Source organism: Anolis carolinensis, chromosome 4 (genome assembly GCF_035594765.1).
Source record: "Anolis carolinensis isolate JA03-04 chromosome 4, rAnoCar3.1.pri, whole genome shotgun sequence".
NCBI lineage: Eukaryota > Metazoa > Chordata > Lepidosauria > Squamata > Dactyloidae > Anolis > Anolis carolinensis.
In genome coordinates this window covers 178,089,215-178,111,184 of record NC_085844.1, presented here as the reverse complement: position 1 = coordinate 178,111,184, position 21,970 = coordinate 178,089,215, and the positions used below count along the sequence as shown (strand labels likewise).

Genomic DNA, 21,970 nt, shown 5'->3' with positions numbered 1-21,970 from the left:
ATAGCAACTTATGACACTCCCAAAAACTGACCCGCATCTTTAATCTCAGTTCATATGTAATAACCCCACCAAATGCATTCACAGTATCCAAAGCAGCTATCCCTCTTGCATCATCATTATTATCCATGTCTCAAATGTAATACAGGAAGAGGCATATATTCTGAGGATCTGTCCAACCGGGATATGCTTTGCATACTTTGTATGACAATATGAATACTAAGCAAGGTGGCAGCAAGTTGGATGGCAACTGAAAAACTGAATTAACTCATGCTCTCATATGTAACATTGGCTCCATAACACTCTATTTCAGCTAATCCTCAGACAATTCTGTGTCAAAAAAATCTTAAGATTTGCCGATGCCTCTTGAATCCTTTGGTAACTTTGAGGAACTTTACACAGTATCCTTTTAATCAGTGCCAGTGCATACAGAAGCCTCCAATTGGCTGTAGTAAGTACGGGCTCAGACTATAAGTAGCAACACCACCTCTGCTACCATCTGCCTACTCGCCCTCCTTGGCAGGACCTCCCCTCTTTCAGTAGCAGAAAGAGAGGAGGAACAAGTCCTAGCCTAAAACAAATCCCCAACACAGCCAGCACAGATGAATAAGCAGGTGATGGCAGCAGTGGCACTGTTGAGCCACCTGAATAAGGCTTTCTGATTGACTGTATAAACTAACAAAGCCTGTAGCTACTGCAGCCAGCTGGAAGCTTCAAATCACAGCTTCCTGTGTGAACCTGCTGTTACTGATGTAAGATTGGACCTGAAACTAACTGATCTGATATATGGCCTTCTAATTAATATCAGGAGGGGGAAAAACCCTCCAGGCCAAATCTACTGCAACATAATGTAAAAAGGAGAATTACATTACTTAGACTCTCATAAGCATGCATATTCTGTCTCTCCATGTGAAAAGCAAAACAACTGCAGCTTAAGTTCAACAACTTCTCTTCATACTCAAGTCATTTCGTGACATAAGAGCTAATGTTAAGGACATCCAGCCCAGCAATTTCTCCCTCTCAGTACTTAAAATTAAAGGTTTTCCAAAAAACAGGAAAAAAAATTAAAGCACACATGGCCCACTGCAATATGGTGCTGCTTCTGGCCTTTTCGAATACGTGGGTAGCTAGCAGATATGTAAGTCTTTTTGAAGGGCAGATTTTGCATAAGGAAACCACAATAAGTAGGAATACTGAAACCAAGTTGTCAATCTGTAATCCACACAGTCAGCTGAGCTATATCCACTTCCATTTACGAAAGTTACTTCTGTTCTCCTTCCTGCAATCTTGGAACAAACTAAGACACACCTCCAGAAACCCTCCAGAGCAGGCTTCTAAAACTACAAAAGGTTCCAGAGAGAAAGGAGAGAGAGGATGCCTTTGCTACAGTCACACTGAATTTAGCCCATTATTTTCACTAAGATTATATTAAAAAGCCTAACTGCTCACAAAAGTTAGTCACAACATGTGTACTATTGATTTCCTCCTAGATTATCTCCCTAATTTAGAAGGCCATGTTGACTGACAATAGCAAATAACAGAAAGACAGATCGTGGCAAGTGAAATCGTTTCACACCCATCAGAGGGTTTTTTTCTTCCCGAAGCAAATCATTTGAAAATTGAAGTAGTGGAAACCATCCATTGTGTTTGCATTTTAATTAGATGAAGCAATTATAAATTCCCAGTGCTGGCATTATTCATATGCTGCAGAAACTGGAGGAAAAAATGTCATTCTTAAACTGGAAAATGCCATTTTAGCAATCTTCCAAGCTCCTTGTTTCTCACAGTTAAACTAACAGCATGAAAACATTCCCCTACTGGTAGAATTTTAGATACCGATTTTCTTTGTGAAAATATGTAATAAAAAGTAATGAAAGAGTTATTGACATGTCATACAGTATCCCATATTTCAGTGCTCTAATGGGAGGTGTGGTAACAGTGATTTTAAAAAGGCTCTTGACATTGATGCATTTCTGATAATGTAGAAGACCAAAGCTTATCAGGTTCATAGGAGACTCTATTACACAGGAATCTAATTATTGGAAGTCTATTTAGTTGTCTTGTTTGATAAGGCAAAGGTTAACGAGAACTGCACTGGAAAAACCTGCTGTGGTATTACAAAGTATTTCTTACACTGCACAAAATGTAAATGAAATGTATTCTAATCAAGTTCTTATTTTGACTCTTAATTCTTTCTAACTCTAAAAGTAAGACCTCTGTGGTATTGGTACCACCAAGACATCCATCTCCCAAAAATTAAGTTATAACCAAAAGAGGGGAATTTAAAATAGACCCCAGAAAGCAGATAAACGTTATGAGTGAATTGTCTAGGTGACAAAGGAGGAGAAAGTGTTCAGATTGTAATTGCTAACATTAAATCTTCATAAATATTAAGTTGGAGCTCTAATTTCAGACAGAAATTAATTATATTTTGGGGAGTAACACATTCAGAAGTGTTTACACAGCTGAGGGGGCCTCAGCTGCAGCAGTTTCAAGCGGGGAGCTTTCTGGACTCATCTGCTTTTCAAACACATGACTTAACAATCACCAGTTTCATTAAACTTGAAAAGAAAAAAAGAGGAAGAATAATATCACCTGCAACACTGTCACTTGTTAAAACAGAGTTTAAATCAGATTTGTGCATTTTATATGTGCTGGACATCTCATCCTACAGAGAGGCTTTCTTTTTTGTTTTGCTGGCTGTTTTCCAAACAGCTGCTGGCATTTGGATTAGAAATCATGGGTTTTCAAATCCTTTCTGGCCTAAACTCAACTAGCAACAGATGACAACACACCAATATATTTCAGAGGTTGCAATTAACCTTGTCTGTGTTTGTTTTTATCTAAAGCTTCAGTTCTACTTCCAACACAAGGACTAGCTACTTTCCCTGAAAATACCAGTATGGCACTATTCTGCCAAACATGGGAAGCCATCCTTAGCATTCAAAATTTAACTGGACTTTGGAAAATATGGGGGGCTGGAGTGAAAGAGAGAGCATGTGCAAAGAAGTACATTTCCCAATATGTTGGACAAGAAATTTCAAGCATTATAACAGTGACTGGGAGAGAAAAATGATAACTATGCTTGTAATCCAAAAGGGCTTTTCAAGTGGATCTTCAGATGAGCACATACAGCAAAGTTGTTTTTTTTTAAACTTTATTTTGATGAGCGCCTCCTGTCTTCTTTCAAGACCTTCATCCCTTTGTCTTATCCTTCATATCACAAAATGACTTCTATTTAGCAGTACAACTCATTTATTTTCATGAATTTCTTCCTGATTAAGTGTGCAGAGATTTTCAGCTATAAGCACCTCCAAGTAATGTTTAAGCATATGCTAAAATGTATTTTAAATCAGCCCTTTTTATGCAGATCAAAATGTATAGTATTATATTGTCCCAATGAGACATAATTTCCAAAATGCTATCTAAAACAGTAGATTAACAAGAGATTCTGGAACATGCCCCCCAGCCCCCCAATGGTCATAGGGAAAGCAGTCAATTCTGGACACCTTCACTTCAGACAACAGGAACCATAGACTGTGTTAAGTTGAATAAATTTTCATTTAAATCAACATGTTTTAAGCAGTTTGTTAGGTCTATACTTTAAATCTTTATGTTAAACTTTTGATTCTATGAACTGTTTTGCACTCACAACACACTGAAGCATGGCCAATGACAATGAATCCAACACTGAGAACTACTGTTAAATTCAAATGCTAGCCCCAAACTAGAGCAGCCTCAGTAAATCAATGGAAACCACTTAAGTGTTGACTGACCACATTCCCACTGATGTAGTGAATCTGCTGTATTTAAGCTTCAGTGTTTGACTGAATCAGTAGAGTGGTTAAGCAGAACACACAAGCAAATGTTTTTAAATTGGAGTAGATGTTTTCAATAGAATTTGAGAAAAAATATCTACTAGAAAAAAAGAGATACCATTTGTGAGTAAATCCAAAATAAATGCTAACTTACTGAGTCATCTGTAGCAGAAGCAGGCCAGCCTTCCCACAACTGATGACGAACAGGGATACTAGTCAGGTCATAAACGTTTCGCTTAACCTGCAAAAACAAAACAATTAGTTTACATGCTACTGTTATGACAACACATAATTTCTATATCATTTAAAATGTGTAATTGATGATTTCATTTTGACACAAAACAATTCAGTTGGTCCACTGAGATGTTACTTGTTTGCATATGTGGACCTCAAGCTGAAAAAGAACTGTTTGCTCAATGCAGCCATTGAGATTGCTAATTTTATTTATTTATTTGTATTTATTATATCTTGCCTTTATTATAATAGGCTCCAGGTGGTTAAATGGCTATTCTCTCCCCATTTTATCCACATATGTGATCATATGAGGTACATCAAGTTGAAAGAGAGTAAGGTCATCACTGAGCCTCAGAAGAAATCTGCTTGGGCCACATGCCCATGTTGGTTGGTTGGTTGGTGACAAAGAGAGTAAATCATATTCACTTACTCTAATATATACAAATATTCATACAAAATTCATTCATTTTTTTCTTATCTCCTTTTCTTATTTCTCAATCTTCTGAACCTTTTCCTTCTCCCTCTTCTTCTCACCTGCCCACTTTTGCTGTTCATTAGTCTCTTTCACCCACACATGGTAAGTAGGTTTTTAAAAAGCAACATCCACTGCTACAAATATAACATTATCAAAATCCCATTGTCAGTTTACACATTATACACCACTATGCAACAACATAGTAGATATAGCTATCATCTTATTTTGGAAGTCTAATGGTTACTACATATACCTACATGCTTCTAGATACCATAGATCATATCAAAAATACATCATGTACAGCAAATTCCCACAACACACCAATATTTACCAATAAAGTTAGGAGTTGGGCAGACTTAATGCCCCGGAATAAGCTAATATAGAACATGCATATATACCATGCAAAAGACAAAATTCAAAACCACTAGTCATCTATACCCACTCAGCTAAAAGTCCCCAAACATCTCATCACTGGTATGCAGCCCATACAGGACAATTATACAAGCATACCTTAGTTAATAAAGGATATATGTACCTGGGCATTACTTCTTTAACAGAAAAATCAGTACAAAAAACAGAAATAACATGGAAAGAATATGGATATGATATTTTTTGTATGTGACTCAGATGATATGAAAACGTCTTTACATTTTAGGTTGCAGTCCTATCGTCATATTCCAGAGTTCATAAGTTATTGTACAGTTTTGTCTTAACTTGTGGAAAACAAATTCTGCTTGATCACTTATCAGCTAAATTTGTAAACTTACTTTCAACAGGGAACAAAGTGACTATCGGTGCCAGTGGGGACTCAACATACCATACTACTGTAATGTGTTTCTCGAAAATGATATGGTCAGTATAGCAATAAAGCATGATGCTCACAATGAAATTTTAAGTGTCTGTTAACTCAAAAATTGAACCTTTTAATCTTTATAATGGCATCCATTAATAATAAGAGTCACACAAGGGAAATAAAGCAAAGGGCACTCTACTTTACCCCACCCCCAATCCCCTACAAAGTCTGTGAAATAAAAATAATGAAAATCTGGAATTGGATTCCTTACATTCTTTTCTAATTCCAAAGTACAACACTACAGCATTATGAAATAAACAGTATTCTCCTTTCTCCATTCACTCATCTGTAACTGCACTGATTTCAATAACATTCCTTTGCTATTCTAAGCCTGAAAGGCATGCTCTGGTTATAGTGTTATGTTGGTATAAAGCACAATGCCAGACTGATGTGCTGAACAAAAGTGATCAAAGTTCAAGTAACGTTAGCCAACGCACAAGTATTCTGCCTCATTATTCAACCAGAATGACATCTGTTGAGCAACTCGTTGCAGAATAAACTAGTTGTTAGAGACAGGCCTCCGCTGGGAGGTACCACATAAAAAGCATTAGGGTGATATTTGGTTAAACAAACTGCTGAAGCTATATTCACAAATGGGTTCTGAAAAGATGCCAAAGCCAGCCCTCACTTACTCTAATCACGATCAGTATTTGTTAAAAAAAGATTAAAACTTTTTTCTTATTCCATGAAATGCCAAAATATGTAATTGTTTACAAATTGGCCAATATGAAAATTTAAAATATACTTACAATAGCCTAATATATGTAATATGCTATGCTAGAAACATTTTTAAACAGAATGAAGGATATTCACATATTGCGATGTAGGTAATGCCAAAGCAGTAAGGGAAGAGATAATGTTCAACTGGACCTGGAAGTCCAGAAGAATTGGGACTAGGCTGGAACTCTATTAACATGAGAGGAGAAAATGTGAAAGTGCAAATCACAATTGATGAGGCTTAAGCAAACACATTGCTTGTGTCAGTCTCAGGCACAGTAAAAGTCAATGCAACTGAAATGATTTACAGGTCCCAGAACTTAGGCAATTCAATGAGCTAGTTCCATTGTCTCCAAGTGAACATGAAAAAAATCCCATTACCTGCCCTTCATTGGATTAAAAATTGGATTAAACTGGAAAAAAATAAAATATTAAATTTGGAGGGCCATGAACTAAGAAGAGGATGGCATGGGTACCTCTGGTATAATATAACGAAAATTGAAAAACAATTCAGAAATCACTTTGTTAGATCTGCATTATTTAGAACATGGGAAAAGTATAAATTCCGTTTCCATACTAAAACTCCTCTATGGCTATCTCCAATGGAAGCAGACCATAGAAGGCTATTAGGATGGAGGAACTGGCCGACTTACAGAGATATCCTAAGCATAGCAAAGAATAAGAAAGATCTTCCACAATTTAAAGAATTGGATGAGATACAAGAAATAAATAAAAATGTGTCATGGTATCAATACTTTCAAATCAAAGAAGCCTACAAAAAAAACAAAATTAAGGACTTTGATCAAGAACAGGGATTCTGGGATAAATTTATCCTAATAGATAAGAAAAATTTATCCATATTATATAATAAACTATTAAACAGGGAAACAGAAACTGAGCTGGGTTGTTGTATGTCTTTCGGGCTGAAGAAACTGAGCTAATCACAAATTCGATGGTCCTATGGGCAAAAAATATAGATAGACCGATTCAGATGCACAAATGGGAATCAATTTGGAGAGAGAAAATCAAATATACTTATTCAACAGACATTAAGGAAAATTGGCTAAAACTCATACATAGGTGTATGTATGAGTAGCCTCAAAAAATTAGGGCTTATGTACAAAAACGCTAACAATAAGTGCTGGAGGTGTAGAGTTCAAATAGGATCTTACTTTCATATGTGGTGGAGGTGTAGTAAATTAGAGAGATACTGGACTATGATTCTTGAAGAAAGTAATAACATTTTAAAAACAAATCTTGTGAGAAAAAAACCTGAACTTCTCCTGCTAGGACTATATGACCCATGGGATAGAATTGATACTAATACAGGCAAACTTTTTACTTTCTTTATCACCGCAGCAAGACTGGTGATCGCAAAACATTGGAAATCTGCAACAGCTCCGACAAAAGAACTATGGATCTATAAACTGATTGAAATAAAGAACATGGATCAATTAACATTTTTGATTAAAAGAAGTAATGGCAGAGTGTTGAAGGCTACTGATTGGTCTAACTTCGAGGACTACTTAAAGAAAGAAAAATAAACGAACTATTATTGGTATAAATGAACCAGAAAAACAAAGATCGGAAGTCAATTCACCCCCCCTTCCTTCCCCAGGCTCTCCGTATTTCCTCACTCCTGTACACTTTCCCTACCCTTTCCATACCCACGTCACCCTAAAGAAACCCCCCTCCCCCCCTCTTTCCACTTCCCCCCCTTTCCCTTGTTCCCACCTGTTTCCTCCCAAACACAATGTTGATTTGTAAGGAAATCTTTCAATAAAAAGATTAAAAAAAGAAAAGAAAAAAATCCCATTACCAAGGAGAAGATTATAAGAGGTATCATACAAGAAATACACATAGATGCTGTTATTTGACTACAAATAAGAACATATACCAACCAGAGATTGAATAGGTCTAAACCAGAAGTGAAGAACATCTAGATAATTGGTAGATGTCCTATGAAATGATCATTTGTACAATTCCAAGGTCCTGTCCTATGAATAAAGGGTGGGGCATAGTACAATATACCTCATTTCCCAAGACAATCATTGTACTGAATGGATTTTTACTCCATACACACTGTATTTCAATGAAATTGCTAAGATCTCAGCAATATCTGGAATTTCAACAGTGGCAACAGGTTTGTGGTGGCAGCAAGTAAAGACTGCATCCCTAAAGGTTTGTTGAAGGAGGGAATCTATATAGTCCCTCTCTGCCCAGAAATTGATTGACCCTTGTCTAAACAAAACAATCCACAGAATCATTCGGTTTTTGAAACAGAAACAGCCCTTTATTATCTATATGGACATAGCCCACATTACAAATCTAAAGCTGGCCCAAAGAAAACTAACCTAGGTCCTATGCTTTCACACAAGAAGAATTTCACATATGGAAATTATATACCCGTTATAGGGGAGTATTTCAATTTAGGAAATATGGATTTTAAAAACAAGTCTAAAATATGTTTCACCGACTATACAATATATGTAGAAAACCTTAAAATAAACATAAAGTGAAAAATATTCTAATATAACAGAAGAAGAAACTAATGGCAATAGGCTGGATACAGTTAAACATTTGGAGAATATATCAACCGAAGCTATTGGGATTAGCTAGAAATGGTTAACTTGTTCCAAGGATTTCACCAAGTCTGTTCTAGACAAATTGTTAATTTTTGATCCCATTTCTTTTTATTTTATGCAAGTACCTGCTTGTTAGACTAGGCAGAATACAGAAAAAGAGCACTTCCAACTATATATATGCTTCTTAAGATAGGTGGAATATAAGAAATGATAAATTGAAAGAATTCAAGTCCCTAATATCTTCTGGCTTCATAAAAATCAATTAAGAACTAGATCAAACTAACAATGTGCAGCTTTGTCTACTGTGTAGATACAAAATTATTTAAGAATGCCACTGATGCAATAGCATGGTTTGTGCTATGATGTATAAGTAGACGGTGTCTTTCAAATATCACATGCCCTGCCCCCAAAAAGCTTGTTGTTTAAGGGCACCTGCAGTAGCATTGAAAAACAAACAGATCAATAGAACAGACAAATGGAGTGATGATAGGGTCATTTACGCAGGATTGTATTACAGAACAGGTGGGTTCCTTCTTTTTGAAAGCGGGGGAGGGGGGGAGAGGAAGCTTGAATGTGTATCTGTAATGTTACTTTAGTCAGGTAAGGCAAGAATCCTAAACTTATTTACTTGGTAGTTAAAATCATTGAGTTTAACTAAAGGCAACAGGTCCCTTCTGACAGTTGATGCTAAGCAAGGGCAACCCTGTTTAGCACCAGGGGTTGTAAGCTGTATTTCAAAGGAAGGAACTAGCAATCCATCTCTGAGTATTTGCTTTAGAAAAATGAAATTCAAGGGGTTGCCTTACGGAATGAATTATTTGAAGGCATGTATTAAACCCATTCAATACACTGAATAAACGTTCTTGGAGCTTCACTTATAGCTAAGTTGTTCAACAACGGAATAATTTTTCTCAGAGGATGATGGACTTTCCATCTTTGGGGGTCTTTAGGCAGAGGTTGGATGAGTATATTTCAGGAAGCTAGACTAGATGATCTCCATGGTTTCTTCCAAATAAGATTTTATAAGGCAAGGCAAGGGGTGTTGAAAATGAGAGATGCAAGCAATGGAATGCAAGAATCAAGGGAGGGGAGCAGGGCAAAGGTGGAATGGAGATAAAGATTGAAGAGACATATAGCAGGGTAGTAAAAGAGGGAGAAATTATGAAGACACAAGATGAGAGAAGAGAGAGGGAAAAGAGGGTGAGATGTACCAGAGAGGGAGCAAAGAGGAAGGGACAGAATATAGTCTGTAAAGTTGTATTTAGTTTCCTCTGCAGTTTTCCTTATGAAACAAATGGCATTCACTCTCATGGGATTCCAGTGATATTTTTATGATGCCGTACCCTTTTGCAACCAGAAAGAAAGAGACTAATGCCAAAAAATATTACAGTGATCTGATGAGAATAGCATTAAAAGTGCCCATAGATGACAAAACTGCTTGTTTTGGTTTTGTTGGTACAGTAAGAACATGGTGCCTATTGCGTTATTAATCTCCACAACAATCCTGTATCCTAATAAAGAGATTTGCTTAGAAGCAGCAGTGGCCCAAAATCACATAATAAATTCCATCACCAAGTAGGGATTTGATCTTATCCAGCACTATAAACATTTTACTAGTTGTTCAGGATACCATTTGCTATTAAAACAATATAAGGGATAAAACACAATGGCAGAAAATAATTCTGAATTTGTGTCATATGTAAATTATACCCCAAGATTTAAGAGACTGGGATATTAGGCTTCACTCTAGGACAGTGGTTCTCAACCTGTGGGTCCCCAGGTTTTTGTCCTACAACTCCCAGAAATCCCAGCCAGTTCACTGGCTCTTAGGATTTCTGGGATTTGAAGGCCAAAAAATCTGGGGACCCACAGGTTGAGAGCTACTTATCTAAACAGTTGTGTCAATCTGCTACACCATGAAGAGGGAGGGGTAGGTATAAGAAAGAATCTACCCTGTTTCCCCTAAAATAAGACATCCCCAGAAAATAAGACCTAGTAGAGGTTTTGCTGAATTGCTAAGTATAAGGCCTCCCCCGAAAGTAAGACCTAGCAAAGTTTTTGTTTGGAAGCATGCCTGCTGAACAGAACACCAGAGCATGCAGGATTGGTAAATGTACGTACCAGAGTGTTGTACATGGAAATAATGGTAGTAACAAGAAATTCTTGATAGGATTCACAGTTTGTCTGGTTATGCTGGTTTGTGATGACAACTACTGTACAGTATATAATAAATGTTCATTTTTTTGTTCAACAATAAATGTGAATTCTTCTTCATGGAAAATAAGACATCCCCTGAAAATAAGACCTAGAGCATCTTTGGGAGCAAAAAATAATATAAGACACTGTCTTATTTTCGGGGAAACATGGTAGCAGCATCTTTAAGAGTGATTTACACATTTTAACTTGAAGATTTATGATTTCAATCTCTTTCCTCAGCTGAGTTAACTGTAACAGATTGCTAGTTTCTTTCTGGGCTCAATTAATGTGCTGATTGACCTCTAAAACCTCAAAGGTTTGATTTTGGTCGAATCCTATTTAAGTGAACACTTGACAGAATTGTTAGGTATGAGACAGATGCCCTTTTCCACTTCTGCCCTGCGTTTGTGCAACTCTTTTCCAATAAGATGTTAGGTACCATCAATGCCAGCCTTTAAATGGGCCCTAAAGACTCACTTGTTAACTAATTGAATAGCACTGTCGTCGGGCAGAAATTTAATCCTAGAGGTTTATTAAAAATTTAAATGTTTTTAATTCCACATTCTTTAATAACACACACATTTGAATCGAGCAGTTCAGCAACAGCCATCCAACACCCAACACTAAATAAAAGAAAAATGGACAGTCTAAGAAAGTCAACGGCAAAAGCAATGAGTCTCTATGCTGAGTCAGAGATGTGCCAGAAGCATTTACCAAGAGCATGCTGAGGTCATGAACCAACAGTATATCAGCATATGAAGTTCAAAGGGCTCATGGAGAAACAAGGTCTTCAATAGTCTGGCATGATAAAACAAGAATTCAAGCAAAAGGAGGAGGACAGGAAAATACCCACACAAGATCCAGAGCTCAAGGTAGTATTGCTTCCATCAAAGACCGAGTGTGGCTGGAAGTATCTGGAGTCAAATGCAGTTGATTCCAAACAGCCCCAGCTCTAGAAGGGCAAATCCACCAAGCCTATGCTATTCAAAGTGGTAGTTTGTAGACCAATGATCCTTGCAAGTGTCCAGATATGAAATAGAAGTTGCTGTTAATGGGTGCCATAAGCCTAGCTGACCATTCCCCTTTCTTGCTCTGACTGCTAATTATAGAACAGGAGATTATTTGATGAGTTCCCCGGCTACTTGCTTCTCTGAAGGCATCTGGCAAGTTATTTCCTGAAACTCTTGCTTTAAATACTTAGAGAAGGGACCTTTTCCAGACATGGAATCCTTAAAGGAAAGCATGCTACTATTGTGCATGAGAAAAGAGAGCTTTCTCCACCTTGCAGTATTTTCAAAACTGAAATCAATTTCAGATTGCAAATTTGTGCTGAAAGGAGAGTTACACAGGTACTTCAAAGATCTCTCATGCCATGTGTAATTCGGCTCATAGTCATCCAGAAAAATAGTTTATATGTTAACTTCACCTAGCTTCCTAGTTCTAATTGGAGCAGTCTCAAATCAGTGGTTCTCAACCTGAGTCCCCAGGTGTTTTGGCCTACAACTCCCAGAAATCCCAGCCAGTTTACCAGCGGTTAAGATTTCTGGGAGGTGAAGGCCAAAACATCTGGGGATCCACAGGTGTCACGACCCAGGCTGCAGAGCACCAATAACCATACACAGAGGCCAGAATCTATCTAATATCTTTATTAAGGAAATATATAAAGTTAATAAAAGCAAGTGTATGAAATAGTTCAGAAGTAGACCTTTCAGGAAAGGTCAAAATTAGTCCAAAGAAACAATGTCCAATATAAAATATTAAGGTCCAAAGTTGTAATCCAATAACCGAAACACTCACTTTGCCAGGCAAAGTGAGGGGAGATGACAAGGTCCTTTAGTCCATGAACTTGAGCAAGGCTAGGAAATAACTTGAAACAAGGCTTAATACAAGGCAACAAGGAACGAGGAGCGAGAACAAGATCCGTGGAATTACTTGGCAAAATCCGGAAAACAAGGCAAGGTCCGTGGAGGTAAACAAGGCTGGAAACGGGAACGAAGGCTTGGAAATGGAGCGAAGGCTTGGAATCAGGAACAAGGCTTGAAACAGGAACGAGGCTTGGAAACGGAGCGCGCTGTCCACACACAACTTACTCCAGTAGCTGACGAATTGACTCCGCAAAATCCCTTTGTGGGTAAAACACCTCAATAGGGTCTAGTTTTCCCACCAAAGAGCAGTTCTCTGGGGAACCAGAAACGAAAGCTAATCTCTGAGTCCAGATGCATGACTCCTTAAGGTTTCCCATGGAAAGCAGGCTTAATCAGCTGAATTCTTAGCAGCTATCCTAGCACTCCTACGAGAGGCCGCTTGAACTCCTCTCTGTTGTTTACAAAACTCGTGGCGAGAAAACACAGGAGATTTAGACTCAGGGCTTGTTTGACAGATTTCTGGAAGACAAATCTCTTGCAGGTGCAAGGTTCCCAAATCTGGCTGGGAAGGTTCCAATTCTGACTGAGACGGTGAAAAACCCAAGTTCTCCTCTTCATCTGGGACTACAGTGCCATGAACGGGACTACATGGCCCATGACTCATCACAACAGGTTGAGAACCACTGTCTTAAAAGATGTGGAGAGGAAATCCTCCTTATTAAAACTGAGAACTCTTGTGGAGTCACTAGGCAGCACATCTGAGGTAACAGTATGGTTCATTGTTCCTGACAAAGAAAAAATTAAGAATCATTCTGATAAACCCATCTTGTCCACTATCCCTTTTTCCCACAATGGACAGATTACCACAAAAAAGACATGAAAGAAATAGGTCTCCATCAGTAGCAACTAAAAAGGCATAGTGCCACTGAAGTTGGAAATTCCTGTAGGAATGTTATTGCAGACTTCTCTCAATTTCTCATATATATACCACTGTAGCTGCTAGGATAAGTACATCATTTGTAGCAATAAATTCTAAGAGTTAAATGAAATTAATGGAAGAATAATACTTCAAGTGGCATGAATGCTTAATAGGCAAGGAAACTGCATTTTCTTGTAAATCTATCTTGTAGCGTGACCATAATATCTCAGTGCCTGAAACAAAAAGCGTATTTAGAGTGAAAATGAGAATAAATGGCAGGATTCTTCATGTTGATTGTGGATGAACATGTTTGGAGGCTCTTAGTTGTTTATTATGCACTTGGAAGGGTCCACTACTTGGCACATATGGTGACATTTTCCAGCTTGACAATCTGTGGGCCAGAAGTTTGGTGTAAGCCTGCAGTGTGCATTCCTTTTTGTATGGGCTTTCATATTGTTTTTATTTGGCTGTAGTACTGGTAAAACAAAAGTTGTTGGATAGTCTAAATCTCTGGGGTTAAAAAGTGAAAAGAAAGTGAAACCTTATTTCAGAGAAAGAATAATAAAATTCCCTGTAACTGACATTGGAGTTTTTGAAAAATCAAGACAAAAACATGAACAACAAGAAGAACCTACCAATCTTGGCAACATTACATTATGCAACATGAAAATTTCCCTGAACAACTGCACCCTTGTTTCCACATTACATATTGAGGTGTTATACTAGATTGCTAAACACAGATTTCCACAAACAAAGAATGTATATTTTCAGATGTTCTCCCTTATAATGTGTTTGCAGCTCTGTTTTTTTTTCTACATTGATGATAAGAGTGATTGCTGCGTGCAGCCACTATTCAGGGCTATTAGACCTGCCTTAACAAGAAACCTAAGTACAAGAGGAACAGTCAAATAGTATGTTCAGTTTAGATTAGAGTACTGGAGCAAAGAGAAATAGAAATGAGACAGAAAGGCCTTTCACATTTTCTTTCTAGCAAACAACTCTGGCAGACAAGGTCAAGGATTCCTCCTTTTGCTTCACCACCTTTACTGTCTCAGTGCAAACTGAGTAGCATAATAGTAACACAATAAAATGCTATTAAAATATCTGCTTTTCTTTCCTTACCCACAGGCAAAGACCTTTTTGTTTAAACAGGCTTTTAATGTGTGAGAAGAAATGATCAAATTGAATATTTATTTACCTTTTCAATTTTTGCATGTTTAAGAAATGTTTTTATGATGTTTGGTGAGTTTAGTTGTTTTAAAATTTCTTTACAATTTTTTTTTAATTGATTGTCTCTGTAACTTACCTTAGTCCCTACTCTGGTGGAAAGGCAACATACAAATGAAAATAAACAGATAACCAAAAGGCAATTGCAGTATTTACATCTTTTTGGATTCAATGACTGAACATTCACTGCTGTGAAGCACATTACTTCATCTGGATTCAGATTACTGTGCACCTTCACTAATAAACTTAACAAATTTCATTTCACTAATATAAGCAAGCACTGAAAAATTAAGATTTCATGCTTTGGCATTCTTTAATTTTTCTGATTATTGATACAACTTACTGTAAGAACATAAGAACAGATTACTGTAACTATGCAGATACCAATAGGAAGTCCAGAAGCTGAGCATTAATGCAACAGCACCTTTCCACTTGTGATTGAAGACAGTGGTACAGCAAAGCATATTATTCCTAGGCTGTAGCTAATACATAGCCATCATGACTTGAGATCATTTAAAACATTATGATCCATGATTTTTCTAATTCCTTTTCAAAGCCTTGTAGGTAGAAGGTCATGAATATCTATTATGGGAGAAAATCTAGTAGTTAAGTGTTGTGGAGTGAAGATCCATTTTGCCAATCCCGAATCTTCCATCATTCAGTTTCATTGAATGATTCCAGGTTTTCAAAGGACCTTTCCAGATAGGCCCTGTATCCCAGGATCTGATCCCAGGTTTTCTTCTTTAAACTGGATTATATGAGTTTTCACGGCCAGATAATCTGGGGTAAATGGAAAATCTGAGATTAGATCCTGGGATATTAGGCCTGTCTGGAAGAGCCCAGAGAGAGAGGAAAAATACTTCCTTGTCCATTGTTCCACAGTATGCATAGTTCTATATGCTTCTGTATGTTTTCAGCTGTTTGTCCACTTTTTATTTAATCTTGAATGTCCCAGAGGTTATAAACTTTCTTCATAAAGGAATAGCTTCAGGGTGAAGCATGCGCCCTTGTTCAGACAACACAGTAAACAAACTTATTTATCTGCTCTCACTGAAAATGATAGCTATTAGGCAGTGTATAAAATATACTACTCATAGAATACAAACCAGGAAGAACTTGTGGTTTTCTAGATTCTTATTTCATCTCAAAATAGATCATTCCGTCCATAATTCTGATTGACCCTAGGGTCACCGGATTAGAGCTTTATTCCAAACCTCCTAAATTATGAATTTCGCTAAAAGTACTGAACCACGTGGCAAGGGGACACTTGTGAAAGAAATTTCAAGTGCATTGAAGGCTTAATTCCAAGACTGTGTTACTTTTAAACCATGCTCTCTTGAAGAAGACAGATTTATCAGAGAACTGAAGAAAAAAAACAACTTGAGAACTTTTTGATTATAAGGCTTGGTTTGCATGTGATAAACTGATATATTAATGAACCAAAGAATGCCAGACCAAACCATTCTGAGCAGATGTTGATCCTGATTATACTCCAAAATCTCAACTGAGCATTCAGAAATGTGAATCAACATTTACATTTTAAATCTAAAACAGTATGATAATATACTATAACATGAAATTATGTTACCAAATGTATAGACTGACAAAGAGCACTGAAAATGAGAGCTTCATAAAAATTCATCAAAGTAGGCTTGTATACAACCACACTGGTGACAGCACTGCTGACACTGTCTCACACAAACATGTAAACTATACATATACAATTCTATACATATGCAATTATCACACAGAAATGTAATACTATTGAAGTATACAGGTCCCAAACACATGGACTAACAGTAGATCAGCAATTCTTTTGGCTTCTAATTCTGAGCTTCTATTTTTCTTACCTTTTAAATTTCTCAATATTGGTAAGTTAAATCCTTAATTCCCGCAAGAGGTGACATTTGACTATTATAATAACAGTTTATTTTTAAAATCTGTTTTTTCTAAGTAGAGTATCCTGTGACCACAGACTGTAAGAGTAAAGTATTTAATTCTACAATACAACACATTCTCATACAGACTGCACCTAATTATAAATATGCTTCATAATGAACATTAATGTCTATGGTACTAAGAATTTCTACACTGTCCTGTTAAGCTACTAACAATTACTTCAATTAACTATTCACTAACAAAGCTACTCCGTAGCTCATCCCTGCCATAACCTGTTCTATTCAGAACCATATGGGAAAAGACATTAAATAACCACTGCAAAGCACAGACTTCTAGTATTAGTGCTATACGCTGCATATCCCTATTCATTATTCCACCTCCTCTATTTAATCTATCATTAAGATTCAGTGACCCTACACTAAATTTAAAGCAGATCCTTCCTTCCTCCCATGCCTAAATTCACATACTTTTCTAGTTGTGGATGCCCTCAAGTATTGCCCACTCTACAGGGTTTCTCTAATCTCAGCTCCAAGCTAAGTTGTGTTCTACTACCAAGAAATTGCTGCAGCACATCTTTTAACTAGAGGCTTGCATTTTAATTGTGCTTTTTCATCAATGATTTCTTATGTGTTATATTCTAAAATTGTTTAAAAAACAATAACAATAAAGCCCCCTAGCACTCCCTATTCAATTGTAACCCCACCATTAAGACACAGATATTGACAACACAAATCCTAAACTGATAGGAATTTTAATCTACAGTGGTAAATCCCATTAACAATTTGCTTGCCTATTTTACACAAAATTAGTGCAAATGTGGATTTAATTGAGAAAATGGTTTCATACAAAGGAAACAGAACATAATTTCTGTCAGGTACTGCCAAGATTTGTGCCCCCTCATCACACTGTGTTGTGCTTTGTGGCAAAACCTCTGGGTTTCAAAACTGGTTAACTGAAATGCCTGGGAGACAGCTCTTCGGTAAGTCTAAATCCAGATCTGCTGTCTACAGAAGTTGACAGACTGCTCCTCTGGATCAAACCTACAAGAATCCATGCTGCCATCCCCATCTTTCACATAAACTTACTCATGGTTAAAAAAAAACGGTACTGCTACCATCTAACAATCCACAATTGTTTGATATACCCCTTGCTTGCGGTGCTGGTTCACAAAAACACATAAGAGGCTACAATTTAGGACTACAGTAATAGGTTGCATTCTATTTGGTGAGCTACTTATTCTGTTGTCCTAGGTTATAGTTGTAACCTACATATTTTGAAAACCAACAGTGAGATGAAACAATAAAAATATTTTCATCATTATATGATTTTTGCAATTCGTAAAATATTTAGTCTCAGGATGCACTAGAGCAATGCTATTTGAAATAGTGGTCCATTGACCAGTACTGGTCTGCTAGCCATTGGCTACAAATCCAAATTAAATTTCCAGGAAATAATGAAACAGTCATGGCTAATGGGAAAATGGTGCCAGTCCCTGGCACATTGGAAGGAGATATATTTAGCCTATTTTCTTAACTAGGAATGCTGTACTCAATTGTTTATTATAGCTGTAGGGCCTTTTACACTTTTGATAGTCTTTTAACTTATGATCTGGCCTTATCCTTCATCTGTCCCTCCCAGGCATTAGGGTTTTTTTTCCTGCTAAGTATATACTGTACCGTACATTTGTTGTTACACTCTTTATAATTACATGATGACATTGAAAAGTATTTGATTAAAATATTAAATAAAGAGTTCTTCAACAACTGCACTGACAAAATTGCGTAAGCACACACGAGTAGCCTAGCCCACTGGATGAGCAGCCATTAGTAGTATACACAAAACCATCCTGTCCAGATAAGCCTGACTTAATGTATCTAGGAATGGGGGAGCTGACTGAGAACTAACACAGCCATCTGGTGCACATAAGCTTTCTCAGACAAACATTAGGTCGTAATAGCAGTAACAAAAGACTGGCATGCAGTAAAAAACCTTAGCCATACAAACCTTCTGAATGCGTTTGGGAGTCCTCTACATGGAGTTCATAATACAACATACATATTGATACATGGAGTGCATGAACAGAAAAAAACAGCCACTGACATGAGTACAGAGGGCAATAGAAACTTGGAGAACCAATTAGCTCCACACTGAAAGCCTGAAGAAGCTGGAAAGCTGGTAACGTTGGGGAGCCAATGGCTTTATTGATGTTACTGACACTGGTATTCTATGTTGTAGGGAGTTCTACACTCCCACAGTCCTGAACAATGAAATTCCACCCATACCACCCCCACAAGCAGCTGCAACATTGAAAAGAACATTGTATCGGATGATTCAATACAAAAAATCTGGTTTTGTAAAAGATGAAAACAAATCTCAATATTTAACTAACTTGCTTTTCTGAACCCCCAAGTCAGATGTGGCTACAGAGCACCGACTGAAAATGGAAAGTGATTGATACACAGCATAGGAAGTACAAACAAATATGCTATTCAACAAAGGGAAATTATGGCTTCTTGGCTAACCAAGACCAGGGGTCCTCAAACTTTTTAAACAGAAGGCCAGTTTATGGCCGCTCAGACTGTTGGGGGACTGGACTATAGTTTGGAAAGGAAAAAAAAAATGAACGAATTTCTATGCACACAGCAAATATCTTATTTGTATTGCCAAAAAATTGAAAGAAGAATACAATATTTAAAAGGAAGAACAATTTTAACCAACACAAACTTACCAGTATTTCAGTGGGAATTATGGGCCTGCTTTCGGCTGATGAGATAGTCAGGTTAATTAGGGTTGTTGTTGTCGTGTGCCTTCAAGTCATTTCAGACTTAGGGTGACCCTAAGCTGAAAGTATATCAAAGATCTGAACCCAACCTCAGTAAATATAGTGAACACTTTTGATTTGCTGAATTCTTAAAGTATAACCTACAAAAATTGTATTTGGGGGGGGCAACCACTAAAAAGTGGAATACTTTCAGATGTTTTGTGAAGTCCTAAACATGCTATAAAAGAAAATTAAGTTCCATGGACTCTGAGAGAAACAACTGAATAAAGGAGCACAAGTTCGAGATCGTTGTCTAAACTGATAACTTCAAAACTAACAGAAATACCAAGAATTCACATGTTGATTATGAAAAAGTGCATAATATGCATTTTAACTATATAAAATTATTTGTGGTGAGATTCTCCAAAAGGCACTAGTTTTGATTGAGCACATTTTCATCCTGTTATGATTCTACTGTCCATAAAATTCACTGTGTGTCTTGAGTAATACCTTCCTACAAGAGGGGTATTATGTGGTCTTGCACAAAATCCATAACGAAGTCTCCATCATAATCCTTTCTTATTTATCTTTTTGCTTTCGCTGATATTATCCAAATACCTTAGCTTTAATTTGGCAGGAAAGTCACTTCAACTTTGGGACTTTTGGGAAGTCTCTTTTTGCAGCTTTCCAAAGAAGCACCACAGGTTATTGACATTGTGACTTCTCTGAGAGAAAAAAGCTAACTCATTGGAGGGCTTACTGTAATTTTTTTCAGATATACAATGCCTCAACAGAGTAGAGGTCTTCCATGCCAACCTGCCCGTGCATGTAGATAATTTTAAAATGCCCTCCAGCTAGCCCAGTTTGGAAGGGACAGGCCCAATTAAACCAATACTATTCCACTTTTCAGTTGTTTTTTAAAATGCCCCAATTTTTTTCTTTCTCCTACTTTCCCTCCTCAACTGGGTTGCAAACTAAGGTCCCTTCTACACTGCCCTATATTTCAGGATCTCATCCCAGATTATCTGTTTATTCCAAATTATTGGGCAATGTAGACTCATATAATCCAATTCAAAGCACATAATCTGGGATCAGGTCCTGGGATATAGTGAAGTGTAGAAGAGGCCTATGGGTGGATCTACACTGTAGAATTACTGCAGTTTGACACTAATTAACTGCAATGGTCCAATACTATGGAATCATGGAAGTTGTGGTTTCACAAGGTCTTTAGCCTTCTCTGCAAAAGAGTACTCATGCCTCACCAAACTACTAATCCTAAAGCTCCGTAGCACTGAGTCATGGCAATTAAAGTAGTGTCAGACTGCAATAAGTCTACAGTGTAGAGATGCACCCTGAATTAACTCAGCAAGAAAGAGAAATGAGGGGAGAACCTTGTCCTTCCCAGTTTTGTTGTTTATTTGTTCGGTTGCTTCTGACTCTTTGTGACCTCATGGACTAGTCCAAGTCAGAGCTCCCTGTCAGCCATCGTCACCCCCAGCTCCCCCAAGCTCCCAGTAGGCTCAGGGAATAGCAAACTGCTATGCCTTTTCCATCTTATATGTTCTTTCACATTACTAATTTTGCCATCTTGACCACACTCTGATGCTACTTGGTCATAGGCTTCCTGGTTTTCACCTATAAAATCTAAAGGGTATGGCTTCAGCAGGCTATTTCCAAGTACCACTATCTTATGAATTAGGAGAAATGAAACTAGGGAAATCATTTTCTGCTCATTTCTGTTTCTTGTCTCTGGATTCCCAACTGAATTCCCAGCTTTGAGGCTACTCACATCATTGGGCATTTCTGCTATAAACTTGTTTTCCAAAGCACTCCTATCAGTTATACCTACATACAAGTTTTCTGACTTTATTCTTTTCACCAGTTGTATTAGGTCTGTTTATCCTGTGACCAATTTGGGGATTTTAAAAAATGAAAAGTGAAACAGATAAATAAGTGACATACATAACCTAACAGTGCTCACCTCCCCTTTCAATTTCCATGTCATTTTGTTTCCAATTACCTTTTTCCACAAGTCAAGGCAGTTCCCAAAAGTTCCACTTCAACAGAATAGCATTAAAAATATTCCCAAGCACTGCTGACATTGCAACAGTTCCATAACAAATGATCAACCAGCCATTATTAGCCTTTTGTAAAATACAGATATAATGTGGGTATACATGCAATAGCTACATGTAGGTAAGACTGCCGCAACATACTTTAGATAAGATTGCCTCTGAATTAATTGGTCAGAAACCTTAGCTAGCTGGTACTCGCTGCAATAACAAGACTTTTTAGACTATTAATTTCTACTACAGCAACTGTACTGGCTTCTGAACCATTTCTGGGTCCAGTTCAACATGCTCCTCATCTCCATTAATGACTCTATATGGCCTAGAACTAGGCTGCTTAAATTAGACTATCATC

At 37.3% G+C, this 21,970-nt stretch overlaps 1 protein-coding gene across 1 annotated transcript in view; it reads right to left on the bottom strand.

Annotated features, from left to right (window-relative positions):
* faf1 (Fas associated factor 1) overlaps positions 1 to 21,970 on the bottom strand; it is a 234,135-nt gene that overhangs the window by 110,793 nt on the left and 101,372 nt on the right. The window contains exon 8 of the mRNA XM_062978316.1: positions 3,970 to 4,056. Within this exon, the coding sequence (XP_062834386.1) occupies positions 3,970 to 4,056 (87 nt within the window). The remainder of the gene's footprint in view (positions 1 to 3,969; positions 4,057 to 21,970) is intronic.